The sequence below is a fragment of the Microcaecilia unicolor genome, chromosome 5 (assembly GCF_901765095.1).
Source record: "Microcaecilia unicolor chromosome 5, aMicUni1.1, whole genome shotgun sequence".
Classification (NCBI taxonomy): domain Eukaryota; kingdom Metazoa; phylum Chordata; class Amphibia; order Gymnophiona; family Siphonopidae; genus Microcaecilia; species Microcaecilia unicolor.
In genome coordinates this window covers 171,867,077-171,881,561 of record NC_044035.1, presented here as the reverse complement: position 1 = coordinate 171,881,561, position 14,485 = coordinate 171,867,077, and the positions used below count along the sequence as shown (strand labels likewise).

The 14,485-nt window shown below is 45.1% G+C and overlaps 1 protein-coding gene across 1 annotated transcript in view; it reads left to right on the top strand.

Moving 5' to 3' along the window:
- CALB2 (calbindin 2) overlaps positions 1–14,485 on the top strand; it is a 214,175-nt gene that overhangs the window by 157,205 nt on the left and 42,485 nt on the right. Inside the window, exon 7 of the mRNA XM_030204920.1 lies at positions 3,673–3,728. Within this exon, the coding sequence (XP_030060780.1) occupies positions 3,673–3,728 (56 nt within the window). The remainder of the gene's footprint in view (positions 1–3,672; positions 3,729–14,485) is intronic.

The window sequence follows — 14,485 nt, the reverse complement described above, 5'->3', positions numbered from 1 at the left end:
ATGAGAAGAGGTTGGATTCCCATGGAGGTGGGGAAGAAGGAAGGAGAGAAAGATATTGAACACAGAGAGGGGTCTAGAAGGAGGGAAGAGAGAAGAAGACATGCTGGTCAAAGGATTGGAGAGAGGGAAACAGGAGAAAAGGAAGAGAGTGGGAGACATGCTGTACCTAGGGTTGGGGTAGGGGGCCAGAAGGGAAGGAGGAGAGAGGGAGATATACTGGCCCCAAGGAGAGGGGGGAAAAGGAGACATGCTGCCTCAGGGCAGTGGAGGAAGAGAAGGGAGATACCCTTGGTATTTCTGCTCCCCTCTGTTGGCAGCAGGAGACGCATTAATAAGATGTCATCTCACGATAAGACCAGTCTCACGATGAAAGCTTCAAAATCTCAGAGCTCTTACTGCGAGACTGGTCCTTTGGCAGCAAGAAATGAAATTTTATTAAGCATCTCCTTCTGCTTATGGAGCGGAAGTGGCTTGTTGGTGCTGCAAACAATTGGTGGAAGGGAAAACTGTGGAATTGAGGTGTGCCGGGGGTGGAGCCAGCATGTGGAGCGGGTGGGGCTGGAAGCATGTCCCAAAATCTCAAAAATTGTGCCCCCTTGGCAGCTCTGCCCCAGAGATTTACTGATATAAACAATGTCCAACATGTGTGTGTGTGTGTGTGTGTGTGTGTGTGTGTGTGTGTATATATATATATATATATATATATATATATATATATATACAGTGGTGGAAATAAGTATTTGATCCCTTGCTGATTTTGTAAGTTTGCCCACTGACAAAGACATGAGCAGCCCATAATTGAAGGGTAGGTTATTGGTAACAGTGAGAGATAGCACATCACAAATTAAATCCGGAAAATCACATTGTGGAAAGTATATGAATTTATTTGCATTCTGCAGAGGGAAATAAGTATTTAATCCCTCTGGCAAACAAGACCTAATGGTGGCAAAACCCTTGTTGGCAAGCACAGCGGTCAGACGTCTTCTGTAGTTGATGATGAGGTTTGCACACATGTCAGGAGGAATTTTGGTCCACTCCTCTTTGCAGATCATCTCTAAATCATTAAGAGTTCTGGGCTGTCGCTTGGCAACTCGCAGCTTCAGCTCCCTCCATAAGTTTTCAATGGGATTAAGGTCTGGTGACTGGCTAGGCCACTCCATGACCCTAATGTGCTTCTTCCTGAGCCACTCCTTTGTTGCCTTGGCTGTATGTTTTGGGTCATTGTCGTGCTGGAAGACCCAGCCACGACCCATTTTTAAGGCCCTGGCGGAGGGAAGGAGGTTGTCACTCAGAATTGTACGGTACATGGCCCCATCCATTCTCCCATTGATGCGGTGAAGTAGTCCTGTGCCTTTAGCAGAGAAACACCCCCAAAACATAACATTTCCACCTCCATGCTTGACAGTGGGGACGGTGTTCTTTGGGTCATAGGCAGCATTTCTCTTCCTCCAAACACGGCGAGTTGAGTTCATGCCAAAGAGCTCAATTTTTGTCTCATCTGACCACAGCACCTTCTCCCAATCACTCTCGGCATCATCCAGGTGTTCACTGGCAAACTTCAGACGGGCCGTCACATGTGCCTTCCGGAGCAGGGGGACCTTGCGGGCACTGCAGGATTGCAATCCGTTATGTCGTAATGTGTTACCAATGGTTTTCGTGGTGACAGTGGTCCCAGCTGCCTTGAGATCATTGACAAGTTCCTTGTAGTTGTAGGCTGATTTCTAACCTTCCTCATGATCAAGGATACCCCACGAGGTGAGATTTTGCGTGGAGCCCCAGATCTTTGTCGATTGACAGTCATTTTGTACTTCTTCCATTTTCTTACTATGGCACCAACAGTTGTCTCCTTCTCGCCCAGCGTCTTACTGATGGTTTTGTAGCCCATTCCAGCCTTGTGCAGGTGTATGATCTTGTCCCTGACATCCTTAGACAGCTCCTTGCTCTTGGCCATTTTGTAGAGGTTAGAGTCTGACTGATTCACTGAGTCTGTGGACAGGTGTCTTTCATACAGGTGACCATTGCCGACAGCTGTCTGTCATGCAGGTAACGAGTTGATTTGGAGCATCTACCTGGTCTGTAGGGGCCAGATCTCTTACTGGTTGGTGGGGGATCAAATACTTATTTCCCTCTGCAGAATGCAAATAAATTCATATACTTTCCACAATGTGATTTTCCGGATTTAATTTGTGATGTGCTATCTCTCACTGTTACCAATAACCTACCCTTCAATTATGGGCTGCTCATGTCTTTGTCAGTGGGCACACTTACAAAATCAGCAAGGGATCAAATACTTATTTCCACCACTGTATATGTATATATAAACAATAGGCAACTTGAATCCATGCTACAGAACACAAATACTACTTAATTATTTTGTTACTACCCATCTCTGATAATAATCACTACAAAGAAAGTTTTGAACAGTGCAAAAGATGCAAGTGGAAAAATTCTGAAAGAATTCATAGGTAACTTAGATACTTTTGCAGAATTTCAGTGAGCATCAGTTTTGGCATCCTAACTTGTAAAATACTGATTCTGGTGGATTTATAAATTATAAATATTCCCGATTTTTTTTTTCATATCCTTGCGTACTGAAAAAAAACCAGTGCACTTTATCTGGCCTTTTTCCTGTAAATAATAAGTATAGGCAGCCTAAAAATTTTAATTTCATTTTTGTTTCCCATGTCATTTGTAGCATTGTTCATTTTGTTTTGTTTTGGTTAGTCTTCATTGTCATTTTGAGGTCACTGTCATGGAGAGTGCACCTTATTTACAGAGACATAGCCGGACATGGTATTTTGGGTGAGCCTGAGCCCAAATTAGATGGGCACACAAATCCCCCACTTTTTCTGCCCCCACCCCTGCCCCTGCACCAGCAACCTCCAACAAATAAAATAAATATCTGAGCTGGTGGGGGATCCCCAAGCCACGCCAGCTAAAAGAGGTCCTCCGGCAGCCAGAACAGGTCATTCCCCTATATGCTGCAGTCTGTGGCACTGTCCATGCACTGCTGCTGCGCCGGCTTCTCCCCTCTCATATATGCTCAGTTTTCACGCATGCACAGGAGGCACAGTGCGGCAGAAATACATGGACAGTGCAGCCAGTTGCAGCAAGTAGGGGAATGACCTGTTCTTGCCGCCGGAGGACCTCTTCCAGCTGGCGGGGCTTGGAGATCTCCACTAGCTATAACAAAGGTGCCACAATTTTGGGTGGACCTAGGCTCACTCGTGGCCACACCATTGCCTCTTTGCAAACAGAGTGCACTATAATCACAAAAATGTGTTTTTACTGCTCATTTTTGTCTGTTAATAAAATGCAATGACAAGGGAATATGTCTTTGACATTTCCTATGTTATTGCAAATGACAGCCCTTCCATAGTAAATAAAATTATTATTGGTGCTAGCAAATACTGTAGTACTGTAAGCTATTTCTGACCTTATATCAATAGTCACAGACATCTTTGTTATTAATGATGCCGCAGTTTGAGAGGTTTGTTTCCAGCTGATCAGTTGAACTGCTTAGAGAAAATGTTCACATGGTGAAGAAATTCAATGTAACAAAAATTCACATACAGAAAACAGGTTGTACACAGGGTTAAAAGCTTGTGGAGAAAACACAGTAATGAGACCAATAGTATTAATGTAACTAGTCACTTGTTTGTCTCCCTGCAGCTGCGAATGTTTGACCAGAATGGAGACGGGAAACTAGGTCTGTCAGAGATGTCGAGGTAAGTGTAGCCACAACTCTGCCAGCATTTGTGGCGAAAAAGGAGAGGATAAATGGTATTAACAACTTCTTTACCAATCAAGATCAGACTTCAGTTCACCCAGTTTCATGCCTGAGATCAGAGTTTTGATTTCCTGGTAACTGTAGTCATTTGTCAGTTACCAGAAACAAGGTAACGCCACATATATGCAGTGGTATCACCAAAAAGCTGATAGGGGATCTTCTACTGCAGGTTGAAAAATTATAAATCTGTCAAAAAACTCAGCCCCAGCTGTTATGAAGATTCAACAGAAGCACAGCCTGGAGCAAGATCTGAGCCATATCTAACTAGCCAGAAATGGGATCACTGTATCATTAGCACAGTTTGATCTTTGGTTCTGGGAGAAGGGGTTATTTCACATGTCACTTTTGAGTTATATCAAAATGGAGTCCAGGGTTCCTTTGAAAGTATAGTAAGGCTCTACGAATATTTATATCGATTCGATTTGGCCCCAAATATATTATTCGTATTTGGCCAACTAATGATTTAAATTTGAATACAAATAATCCTGGTCTTTTGTGCTAAATCCTACTGAAATAAACACTTGATCTCTGATTTCACATTGCTTCTTTTATTATTTATTATGTTAAAGCTCAATGCCCATTATTTGTATTCGGTATTCATATTTGGCCAAATAATATTTTTCATTATTAGTATTTGACCAAATCTAATATAATAAAACGCACCGTGAACGTTCTAATGAGGACAACGTTCTGAAAGGGTTCGTGGGGTTCGTGGGTTCGTGGCGTTCGTGTTGTGAAGCCAGCAAGCCGTCTCTGCCCCGCCCTCGCGTCTAAACAAACAAATCCGGAAGCGAAGCGTCAGGGAAGGAGGCGGCGCTGAAGGGAAAGCTAGACGTCGGGAGCGCCGCCTCCTTCCCTGACGCTTCGCTGCACGAACCGCCACGGAGGTAAAGTTAAAAAGAATAAAAAAAAGGGATGCATGGATGCGAAGGGGGGGGGGGGGGGGGGGGAGAAGAGGGCGGCCCAGGCTGGGACATGGCAGAGAGAGTAGCATGGATGCGAGGGGGGGGGGGTCATGGAAGGGCGAGAGGGGACTTGCTGGAAAAGGATGAATGGAGGCTGCAGGGGACAGAGGAGTATGGATGGGTATGGATTAGGAGGGCAGGGCACAGGGAGAGAGGGGAATTACTGGAAATGGATGAATGGAGGGGGCAGGGGACAGAGGAGTATGGATGGGCATGGATTGGGAGGGCAGGACTCAGGGAGAGAGGGAAATTGCTGGATAGGGAAAAATGGAGGGGCCAGGTGACAGATGAGCATGGATGGGCATGGATTGGAAGGGCAGGACTCAGGGAGAGGGGAATTGCTGGATAGGGATGAATGGAGGGGACAGATGGGCATGGATGGATATGGATTGCAGAGCAGGCCTCAGGCAGAGAGGGCAAATGCTGGATAGGGAAAAATGGAGGGGCCAGGTGACAGAGGAGCATGGATGGGCATGGATTGGAAGGGCAGGACTCAGGGAGAGGGGAATTGCTGGATAGGGATGAATGGAGGGGACAGATGGGCATGGATGGATATGGATTGCAGAGCAGGCCTCAGGCAGAGAAGGCAAATGCTGGATAGGGAAAAATGGATGGGCCAGGTGACAGAGGAGCATGGATGGGCATGGATTGGAAGGGCAGGACTCAGGGAGAGGGGAATTGCTGGATAGGGATGAATGGAGGGGACAGATGGGCATGGATGGATATGGATTGCAGAGCAGGCCTCAGGCAGAGAGGGGAAATGCTGGATAGGGAAAAATGGAGGGGCCAGGTGACAGATGAGCATGGATGGGCATGGATTGGAAGGGCAGGACTCAGGGAGAGGGGAATTGCTGGATAGGGATGAATGGAGGGGACAGATGGGCATGGATGGATATGGATTGCAGAGCAGGCCTCAGGCAGAGAGGGGAAATGCTGGATAGGGAAAAATGGAGGGGCCAGGTGACAGAGGAGCATGGCTGGCCATGGATTGGAAGGGCAGGACTCAGGGAGAGGGGAATTGCTGCATAGGGATGAATGGAGGGGACAGATGGCCATGGATGGATATGGATTGCAGGGCAGGCCTCAGGCAGAGAGGGGAAATGCTGGATAGGGATGAATGGAGGGGGCAGGTGACAGACAAACATGGATGGCCATGGATTGGGAGGGCAGGGCTCAGGGACAGAGGGGAATTGCTGGAAAAGGATGAATGGAGGGGGCAGGGGACAGATGGCCATGGATTGGAAGGGCACGGCTCACACTCTCTCTCTCATATACAATGTCTTTCTGACTCTCACTCTCACACACTGTCTCACACAGTATCACATTCACTCTCTATGTGCCACACAGTCACTCACACACTCGCTTGGTGTCATACACTCACTCTCACAGAGAATCTGTGTCTCACACACACACTCTCTCTGTTGCCCAGACACACACACTCTCTCTCATACACACACTCTCATTCTCACACACACTCTCTCACAAACACACTCACACCCAGACTCACTCTCTCTCTCACACACTCACACTTTCACTCTGACTCTCAAACAGTCACTCTCACATACTCTCCCAAACATACACACTCCAAGGAAAACCTTGCTAGCGCCCGTTTCATTTGTGTCAGAAACGGGCCTTTTTTACTAGTAGTAAAATATGCTATTCGGTACAACTCTAGTTTATAGCACATTTCATTGGGGTTCATGTGAAAGCTTGGGTTTCTGGTACTCATAAGCTAGGATTGCCGTGGAGGCTTGAGTTGATATTCAGGGTCTTGTAAACCACCCCATGAGGCCCTGAGCAAATGTTTGTACATGCCCCCCCCCCCCCCCCCCCACCGACTCCAGGGCCTCCCCAGGCCAGCAGCGCCCGGACACCAAACCCCAATCTCTGGTCCAGCAGTGCAGCTTACCTTACCAAGGATGAAAAACTGCATAAAGGCACTGAGCCACCGGCAGTTCTTGCTGCTGTTGGCTGTGTTGGTCCTGCCCCTCAGAAACAGGAAGTGACATCAGAAGGGCAGAACCAGCAGAGCCCAGCGGTGTGGATCGATGGCAGCTTCATGCCTTAATGCTGGGTTTTTTTATCCTTGAGAACCAGCTGCACAAGGGTGTGGGAGGGGAAGGGAGGGAAGGAAGATGCTGGACCAGCGTGACTGACCCCTGTGCTCAGATCTTCCTTTACTTATGGACCCAAGGCAGCTGCCTCCTTTGCCATTGGTAAAAGCAGCCCTGTTAAGGAATCAGGGATAGGATTTGATTTACTGCCTTCCTGTGATTACAATCAAAGTGGTTTACATATTATATACAGGTGCTATTTTGTATCTGGGGCAACAGAGGGTTAAGTGAGTACTCCTTGACCTGGACATCTCAATTATGATCTCCATGTTCTATGTAAAATTGGACTGTTTATTGTTCTGAACTCTCCTGTCTGATCTAGCCAATTTTTAACTACTCAGCTAATGCGTGCCTAATGCAGCAAAAATGGGTATCTAATTTTTAAGTGCATGTTGAATTGAATAAATTGTAATGAAAGACTTGTGGATTAGGAATTGATTATTGGACAGAAAATAGAGGGTAGGGTTAAATGGCCATTTTTCTCAGTGGAGGAGGGTGAATAGTGGAGTGCCGCAGGGATCTGTACTGGGACCACTGCTATTTAACATATTTGGAAAGACAAGTGAGAAGACTAAATTTGGAAATGACACAAAATTATTCAAAATTGTTAAAAATCATGTGGACTGTGAAAAATTGTAGGAAGACCTTAGGAAATTGGAAGAGTAGGTATCCACATGGCAGATGAAATTTAATGTGAACAAATGCAAAGAGATGCAAAGTGATGCATATTTAATGTGAACAAATGCAAAGAGTTGCAAAGTGATGCATATTGAGAAGAATAATCTGAATCATAGCTACATGATGCTGGGGTCCACCTTGGAAATCAGCACCCAAGAAAAAGATCCAGGTGTCATTGTAGACAGTATGTTGACATCCTCTTCCCAGTGTGCGGTGGCGGCCAAAAAAGCAAACAACAAGCTAGGAATTATTATGAAAAGAATGGTAAATAAGTCCAAGAACACTATAATGCTTCTGTATCACTCCATAGTGCGACATCATCTTGAGTATTGCGTTCAATTCTGGTCACCATATCACAAAAAAAGATAGCAGAATTAGAAAAGGTTCAAAGAAGAGCGACCAAAATCATAAAAGGGATGGAACTCCTCTCATATAAGGAAAGGCTAAAGAGTTTACAGCATTTCATCTTGGAAAAGAGATGGCCGAAGGGAGATATGATTGAGGTCTACAAAATCCTGAGTAGCATAGAATGAGTAGAAATGAATCGATTTTTTGCTCTTTCAAAAAGCACAAAGACTAGGGAACACTCAATGAAGTTACATGGAAATACTTTTGAAACAAATAGGAGGAAATATCTTTTCACTCAACAAATAGTTAAGCTCTGGAACTCATTGCCGGAAGATGTGGTAACAACAGTTAATGTATCTGAGTTTAAAAAATGTTTGGACAAATTCTTGGAGGAAAGTCCATAGTCTGCTATTGAGATGGACATGGGAAGCCACTGTTTACCCTGGGATTGGTAGCATAGAATGTTGCTACTATTTGGGTGCCTGCCAGGTACTTGTGACCTGGATTGGCCACTGTTGGAAACAGGATACTGGGCTAGATGGACCATTGGTCTGACCCAGTATGGACATTCTTATGCTCTTAATTTCTCCTTCCTTAGCATCCCTCCAGACCGGTCTAAATGGATGGAAAATATCAAAGCAGTGAGCATCATAGGTGGGACCCTCGGATCCCCGACTCAAAAATTTGAGCCCCAAAAGCCACATCCTAACAAGTGAAAACATCTACACAGTAGTGGCTAGCAAGGGAATACAAATAGGACCAGCCCGCCGCTCTAGAAAATCTCCTCTGGCAGTAAGCCGCCTGCCATCTGGTAGAATGTGTTTTAAGGGCATCTGGGACCACCCTGCCACCAAGAAGGTAAGCTGAAGCAATGGCCTTCTTAAACTAACATGCTATGGTAGCCTGAAACGCCACCAGGTCCTTTCTCCAACCAGCTAACATAACAAACCAACTATCCTGACCAAGGCACAAAACTGGCTCTCCAGGCCACTTCCCTGCTGCAGAGAACATGACTGAGGCACAAAACAGCCTGCAGACAGAATCAACCATATAAGGAAAATGCTGAATACTCTGTTGGCAGAAAAAGGTTGCAAAGAAACACTGTACGGTTGAATCACCACATCAGCAGCTATTGGATCGTGCTGAATTAGAATTCTACCAAGTAGGAGCTAGGGCCTAATCATGATCAAAACTTCCAGAAGCAAATTGAAAAACGTGCCGAAAAAAGCTGTTTGACAAAACATCTCTGGCCCATAACAGGACTAAAGGTAGACAAAGAGAAAAGAATGAAAATCAAGCTGGTACTAGAAGAGAATATGTAGTTGAAATCGTTACACTAAGCCATTTGACTTGGGGAGTTGAGAAGAGAGGACAAAAACCCAGAAAGTGCAAGGAGGCTGAGAGGAGAATTTCAGCTTAATCTTAAAAGAAAGGTTCAATTGGGACCAAAGGGTTAAGGCCCAGTGAGGTTGTAAAATTAAAATCAGGTGAGCCCATGTGTTCAAAGACAGAATAGACTAGGAGGTTAGGTGCAGTGGTGTTGCAAAGCTGCAAAAGATAACATAGCTACAGAACTCAAATGCATTGGGCTTCTGGAAAATTGAGATATATTGGTGAGCTGGGAAGCCAAACAACTGAGTAGCTATAAGTCAGCTCCCTTGAACAGGTCCCATATCCAGCCATATGCTATAGCTTTTCTAGCAAGCTGTATTTATTTATTAGGAGTAATATACCACCTCTTGAAATAATTCACTCAAGGCAGTGTATTACCCTAGCACTCCACGAACTACATTACACAGAGCAGCCAAGAGGCTAGGCTCCACTGAAACTGTGAGATTGAGCTCCAAGCAGCCCACGAACATAAACCCTGCTTAGCGTATGCCAATAAGGTGAACCTAGCATGTGAGGCTAAGGCTGATGAATTCAAGGTGATAAACTTGACTAAGTCTGAATTAAAGTTGAAACTATGCTGAGAAGACACTCGGCGGAAACCTATGAAACTAACTGAAGCCACAAGGCTAAACTCTCTCGAGGCCATGAAAGCTATGAGAAATGAAAAGGAAATAACAGTGGAGCAGGAGAAAGAGAGCAGCTCAGGAAAATAAATGGCAACTTAACTATGTAAATACAGGGCTACTAGTACTTATCATGTCTATAGTGCTACTAGACATACACAGCACTAACCACATTATATGCAGGTACTTTTTCTGTTCCTTGTGAGGTCACCATCTAAGGTATGTGTGGTTGCTTGAACCTGGAGTAATGGGGGGTTAAATGACTTGCCCAGAGTCACAAGATGCTGTAGTAGAAACTGAACCCCATTCCCCAGGATCTCAACCCACTGCTTTAACCATCAGGCTGCTCCTCCTAGTGGCCTGTGCAGGAGGAGACAAGGTATATCAAAAATGTAGACCACAGCATGAACCTGTATTGTAGGAAGTAAAATTCAGAGAAAAGGAAAGGAAAAGACATATCTGAAAGCTCTTATCTGGAGAATTCTCTCTGTACCCTTGGAAGAATGCTCACAAAGGCAAATAATCTCTGGAAGACACCCAAATAGAGCTTAAACAGTACCATAAATTTTCAAAGCCCCGGAGTGGCAGGCAGCGCCTCGCGTCTGCCCTGCTAGTAAAAATCTCCTCACTGTCGTTCAGGCCTTCCCATATTGAGTCCCGCCCTCCTCTGAGGTAATTTCCTATTACCGTGAGGGCGGGCGGGACTCAATGTGGGAAGGCCCGAACGATGTCGAGGAGATTTTTACTAGCAGGGCAGACGCGAGGCGCTGCCTGCCACTCCGGCACTTCAAAAAAATATTTTTAAGGCAGGACAGGGTGGGAGCAAGAGAACGGAGCTGGTAGGTGTGTCGGGTCGGGTGGGAGGGGGGACTCAGATGGGAGAAGGGGATTGGGGAGGGGTGGGGGAGCCCAGATGGATGCTCAGAGGGGAGAAGGGGATTGGGGAGGGGAGGGAGCCCAAATGGGTGCCCAGAGGGGAGAAGGGGATTGGGGAGGGTGGGGATAGACCCTGGATGGAAGGGGGGAGCGAGGGAGGGCAGAGCCTAGATGGATGGGAGAGGGAGGGCAGACGGATTGAAGGGGCAGAGAGAAAGGGCAGATGGTGGGTGGAGGGGGGAGAGAGAAAGAGGGCAGACTGGGGCAAATGGTGGATGGAAGGGGCAGAAATAGAGGGCAGATGTGGATGGAATGGAGGGAGGGAGAGAGAGAGAGAGAGAGAGAGAGAGGGCAGATGTTGATGGAAGGGGGAGAGAGAAATGGCAGACTGGGGCAGATGGTGGATGGAAGGGGCAGAAATAGAGGGCAGATGTGGATGGAAGGTAGAGAGAGGGCAGACAGTGGATTGAAGGATCAGAGAGAGAGGGCAGACACTGGATGGCAGAGAGAGAGCGAAGACAGATGCTGGATGGAAGAAAGACAGTGAAAAGAAGATGAGGAAAGCAGAAACCAGAGACAACAAACTGTAAATATATATTTTTATTATTTTGTTTTAGGATATAGTATTGTAGCTGTGTTAATAAATGTTTATAAATAGAACATGTAAATAAGGTAATCTTTTTATTGGACTAATTTTAATGCATTTGACTTAACTTTCAGAGAACAAAACCCCCTTCCTCAGGCCAGGATAGGATACTGTATTGACCTGAGGAAGGAGATTTTAGCCTCGTGAAGCTAAATATATTAGTCCAATAAAATGGTATTATTTTATTTTCTGTATTTGTTTTATTTCTATTTGTTAATTTGTAAAGTGGTGATTGGTATTTGTTTTTTCAAATTTACATCTGCTGTCTTTATATTTTGCACAGTACTAGGGGACATTTTCTGTTTCTGTGGTGTTGCATTGTATGCAGAGTCTGGCATCGGGGGTTCAGTTTAATTTTTGTCTAAATAGAAAGTTTATGATTACTTATTCTATAGTGGATTAGGGTGTATCTGTGTTTGTGAAAAAGACATGGCTTTCAATTGGCATTGACTGTGCAGGATCGACGATCTGTACTATTCTGTCTGGTTTCTTTTTACAATAGGTGAATTGATGTTCTAGTGCTCACTGTAGTGTTTAAGATGCTTTCCTTTTCCTTGTGTGACTCGTAGAAATGACTGCTTATGGTATGGTAGAATTGCTCTATAGGTCCTGAGTGTTTTGTATTCTCGGTATGCCTAGTACTGGATTTGGGAGTGGGGGGTTAAAAAATGACCGGCCCCGGGTGTCAACTATCCTAGCTACGCCACTGCCCCAGGGTACTGATAGAACTAAAAAATGAGCTGGCAGAGCTACTTTTATTGATTTGTAATTTATCCTTAAAATCGAGTGTGGTATCGGAAGATTGGAGGGTGGCCAATGTAACGCCAATATTTTTAAAAGGTTCCAGAGGAGACCCGGGAAATTATAGACCGGTGAGTCTAATGTCGGTGCCGGGCAAAATGGTAGAGACTATTATCAAGAACAGAATTACAGAGCACATTCAAAAGCATGTGCTAATGGGACAAAGTCAACATGGATTTAGTGAAGGGAAGTCTTGCCTCACCAATTTGCTGCATTTCTTTGAAGGGGCAAACATGTGGACAAAGGTGAGCCGGTTGATATTGTGTATCTAGATTTTCAGAAGGCATTTGATAAAGTCCCTCCATGAAAGACTACAGAGGAAATTAGAGGGACATGGGGTCGGAGGTAGTGTCTTATTGTGGATGAAAAACTGGTTGAAAGATAGGAAACAGAGAGTAGGATGAAAGGGTCAATATTCGCAATGGAGAAGGGTAGTTAGTGGGGTTCCTCAGAGATCTGTGCTGGAACCTCTGCTTTTTAACATATTCATAAATGACCTAGAGATGGGGGTAACTAGTGAGGTAATCAAATTTGCTGATGACACAAAGTTATTCAAAGTCATCAAATTGCGGGAAGATTGTGAAAAACTACAAGAGGACCTTACGAGACTGGGAGACTGGGCATCTAAATGGCAGATGACATTTAATGTGAACAAGTGCAAAGTGATGCATGTGGGAAAGAGGAACCCAAACTATAACTACGTCATGCAAGGTTCAGCGTTGGGAGTCACGGACCAAGAAAGGGATCTAGGTGTCATCATTGATGATACGTTGAAAATTTCTGCTCAATGTGCTGCTGCAGCTAGGAAAGCAAATAGAATGTTGGGTATCATTAGGAAAGGGATTGAAAACAAAAATAAGGATATTATTCTGCCATTGTATTGCTCCATGGTGCGACCACAGCTCGAGTATTGTGTTCAATTCTGGTCGCCGCACCTCAAAAAAGATATAGTGGAATTGGAAAAGGTGCAGAGAAGGGCGACAAAGATGATACAGGGGATGGGAAGGCTTCCCTATGAGGAGAGGCTGAAGAGGCTGGGGCTTTTCAGCTTGGAGAAAAGGCGGCTGAGGGGAGATATGATTGAGCTCTATAGGATAATGAGTGAAATGGAACGGGTCGATGTGGAGCGTCTGTTTACGCTTTCCAAAAATACTAGGACAAGGGGGCATGCAATGAAGCTGCAGTGTGGTAAATTTAAAATGAATCGAGGAACTTTTTCTTCACTCAACGCGTAGTTAAACTCTGGAATTCGCTGCCAGAAAAAGTGGTTAAGGTGGTTAACTTAGCGGACTTCAAAAAGGGTTGGACGGCTTCCTGGAGGAAAAGGCCATAGAATGTTATTGAATGGACGAGGGAATAATACACTATTTCTAGGATGGGCGGGACAAATTGCTTGTTCTTTTGGCCGCTGTCGGTGACAGGGTGCTGGGCTCGATGGACCCTTGGTCTGTCCCAGCATGGCGATGCTTATGTACTTATGTACTTATCTTCCCAGGTACTATTTAGACAGTATATAGATGTTTAGTTAGTTTTCTAATTGATCTTTTTTTTCAGTTACTTGTTACTGTTTGCTATTTGCACATTTTGTTCCACTGTTCAATATTTTTATGAGAATAAACACAATTGTTTGTTCATTCTGCCTGTCTAGACTGATAAAGAATCCTGGTGGTTTGTGTGTTGGGTCTGTGAGTGCTTTTCTGGGAACTGAGGGACCACTGATGACCTCCAGTAACCTAGAAATCTTTGGAGATAATTTGGGAGTGGGAGATTCGCCCAGAGGCAGTTGTGACCCACTCAATGGGAGGAGGCTACTAGTGTAGAGCACAAGCGGCAAGTGCAGGCAGACCTGAGCTGTGCTGGGGACAGACCCTCTGAGTGGCCACGGGGTAACCCCAGGTGGGTGGCTAAGCGTTTTGTGACATAAGCATTCTAATTTTTTTTTTATTAAAATGTTTATATTTAAAGGCACAGAAAACAGATGCCAATGTGTGCTTCATGTTCAGGTTTGCCAGGTGCATGCGCACAGAAGCTAAGCTTAAAGTGAACTCTTCTGCGCATGCGCAAGCACATCCCCTTCCTTTATTTACAGTGTTCATATAATTTGAATATCACTTCCTTTGAGCATTGGCAAGTTAGGTTTCAACACTGTTCCAGCAGTATGGTTATTGCACTGTTGGCTTACTGCGGCAGTTCTTCATCGGACTGTGAGGGCCTCACAAGACCTAGAAACCATCAGAAGAAAGAAAGCAAAA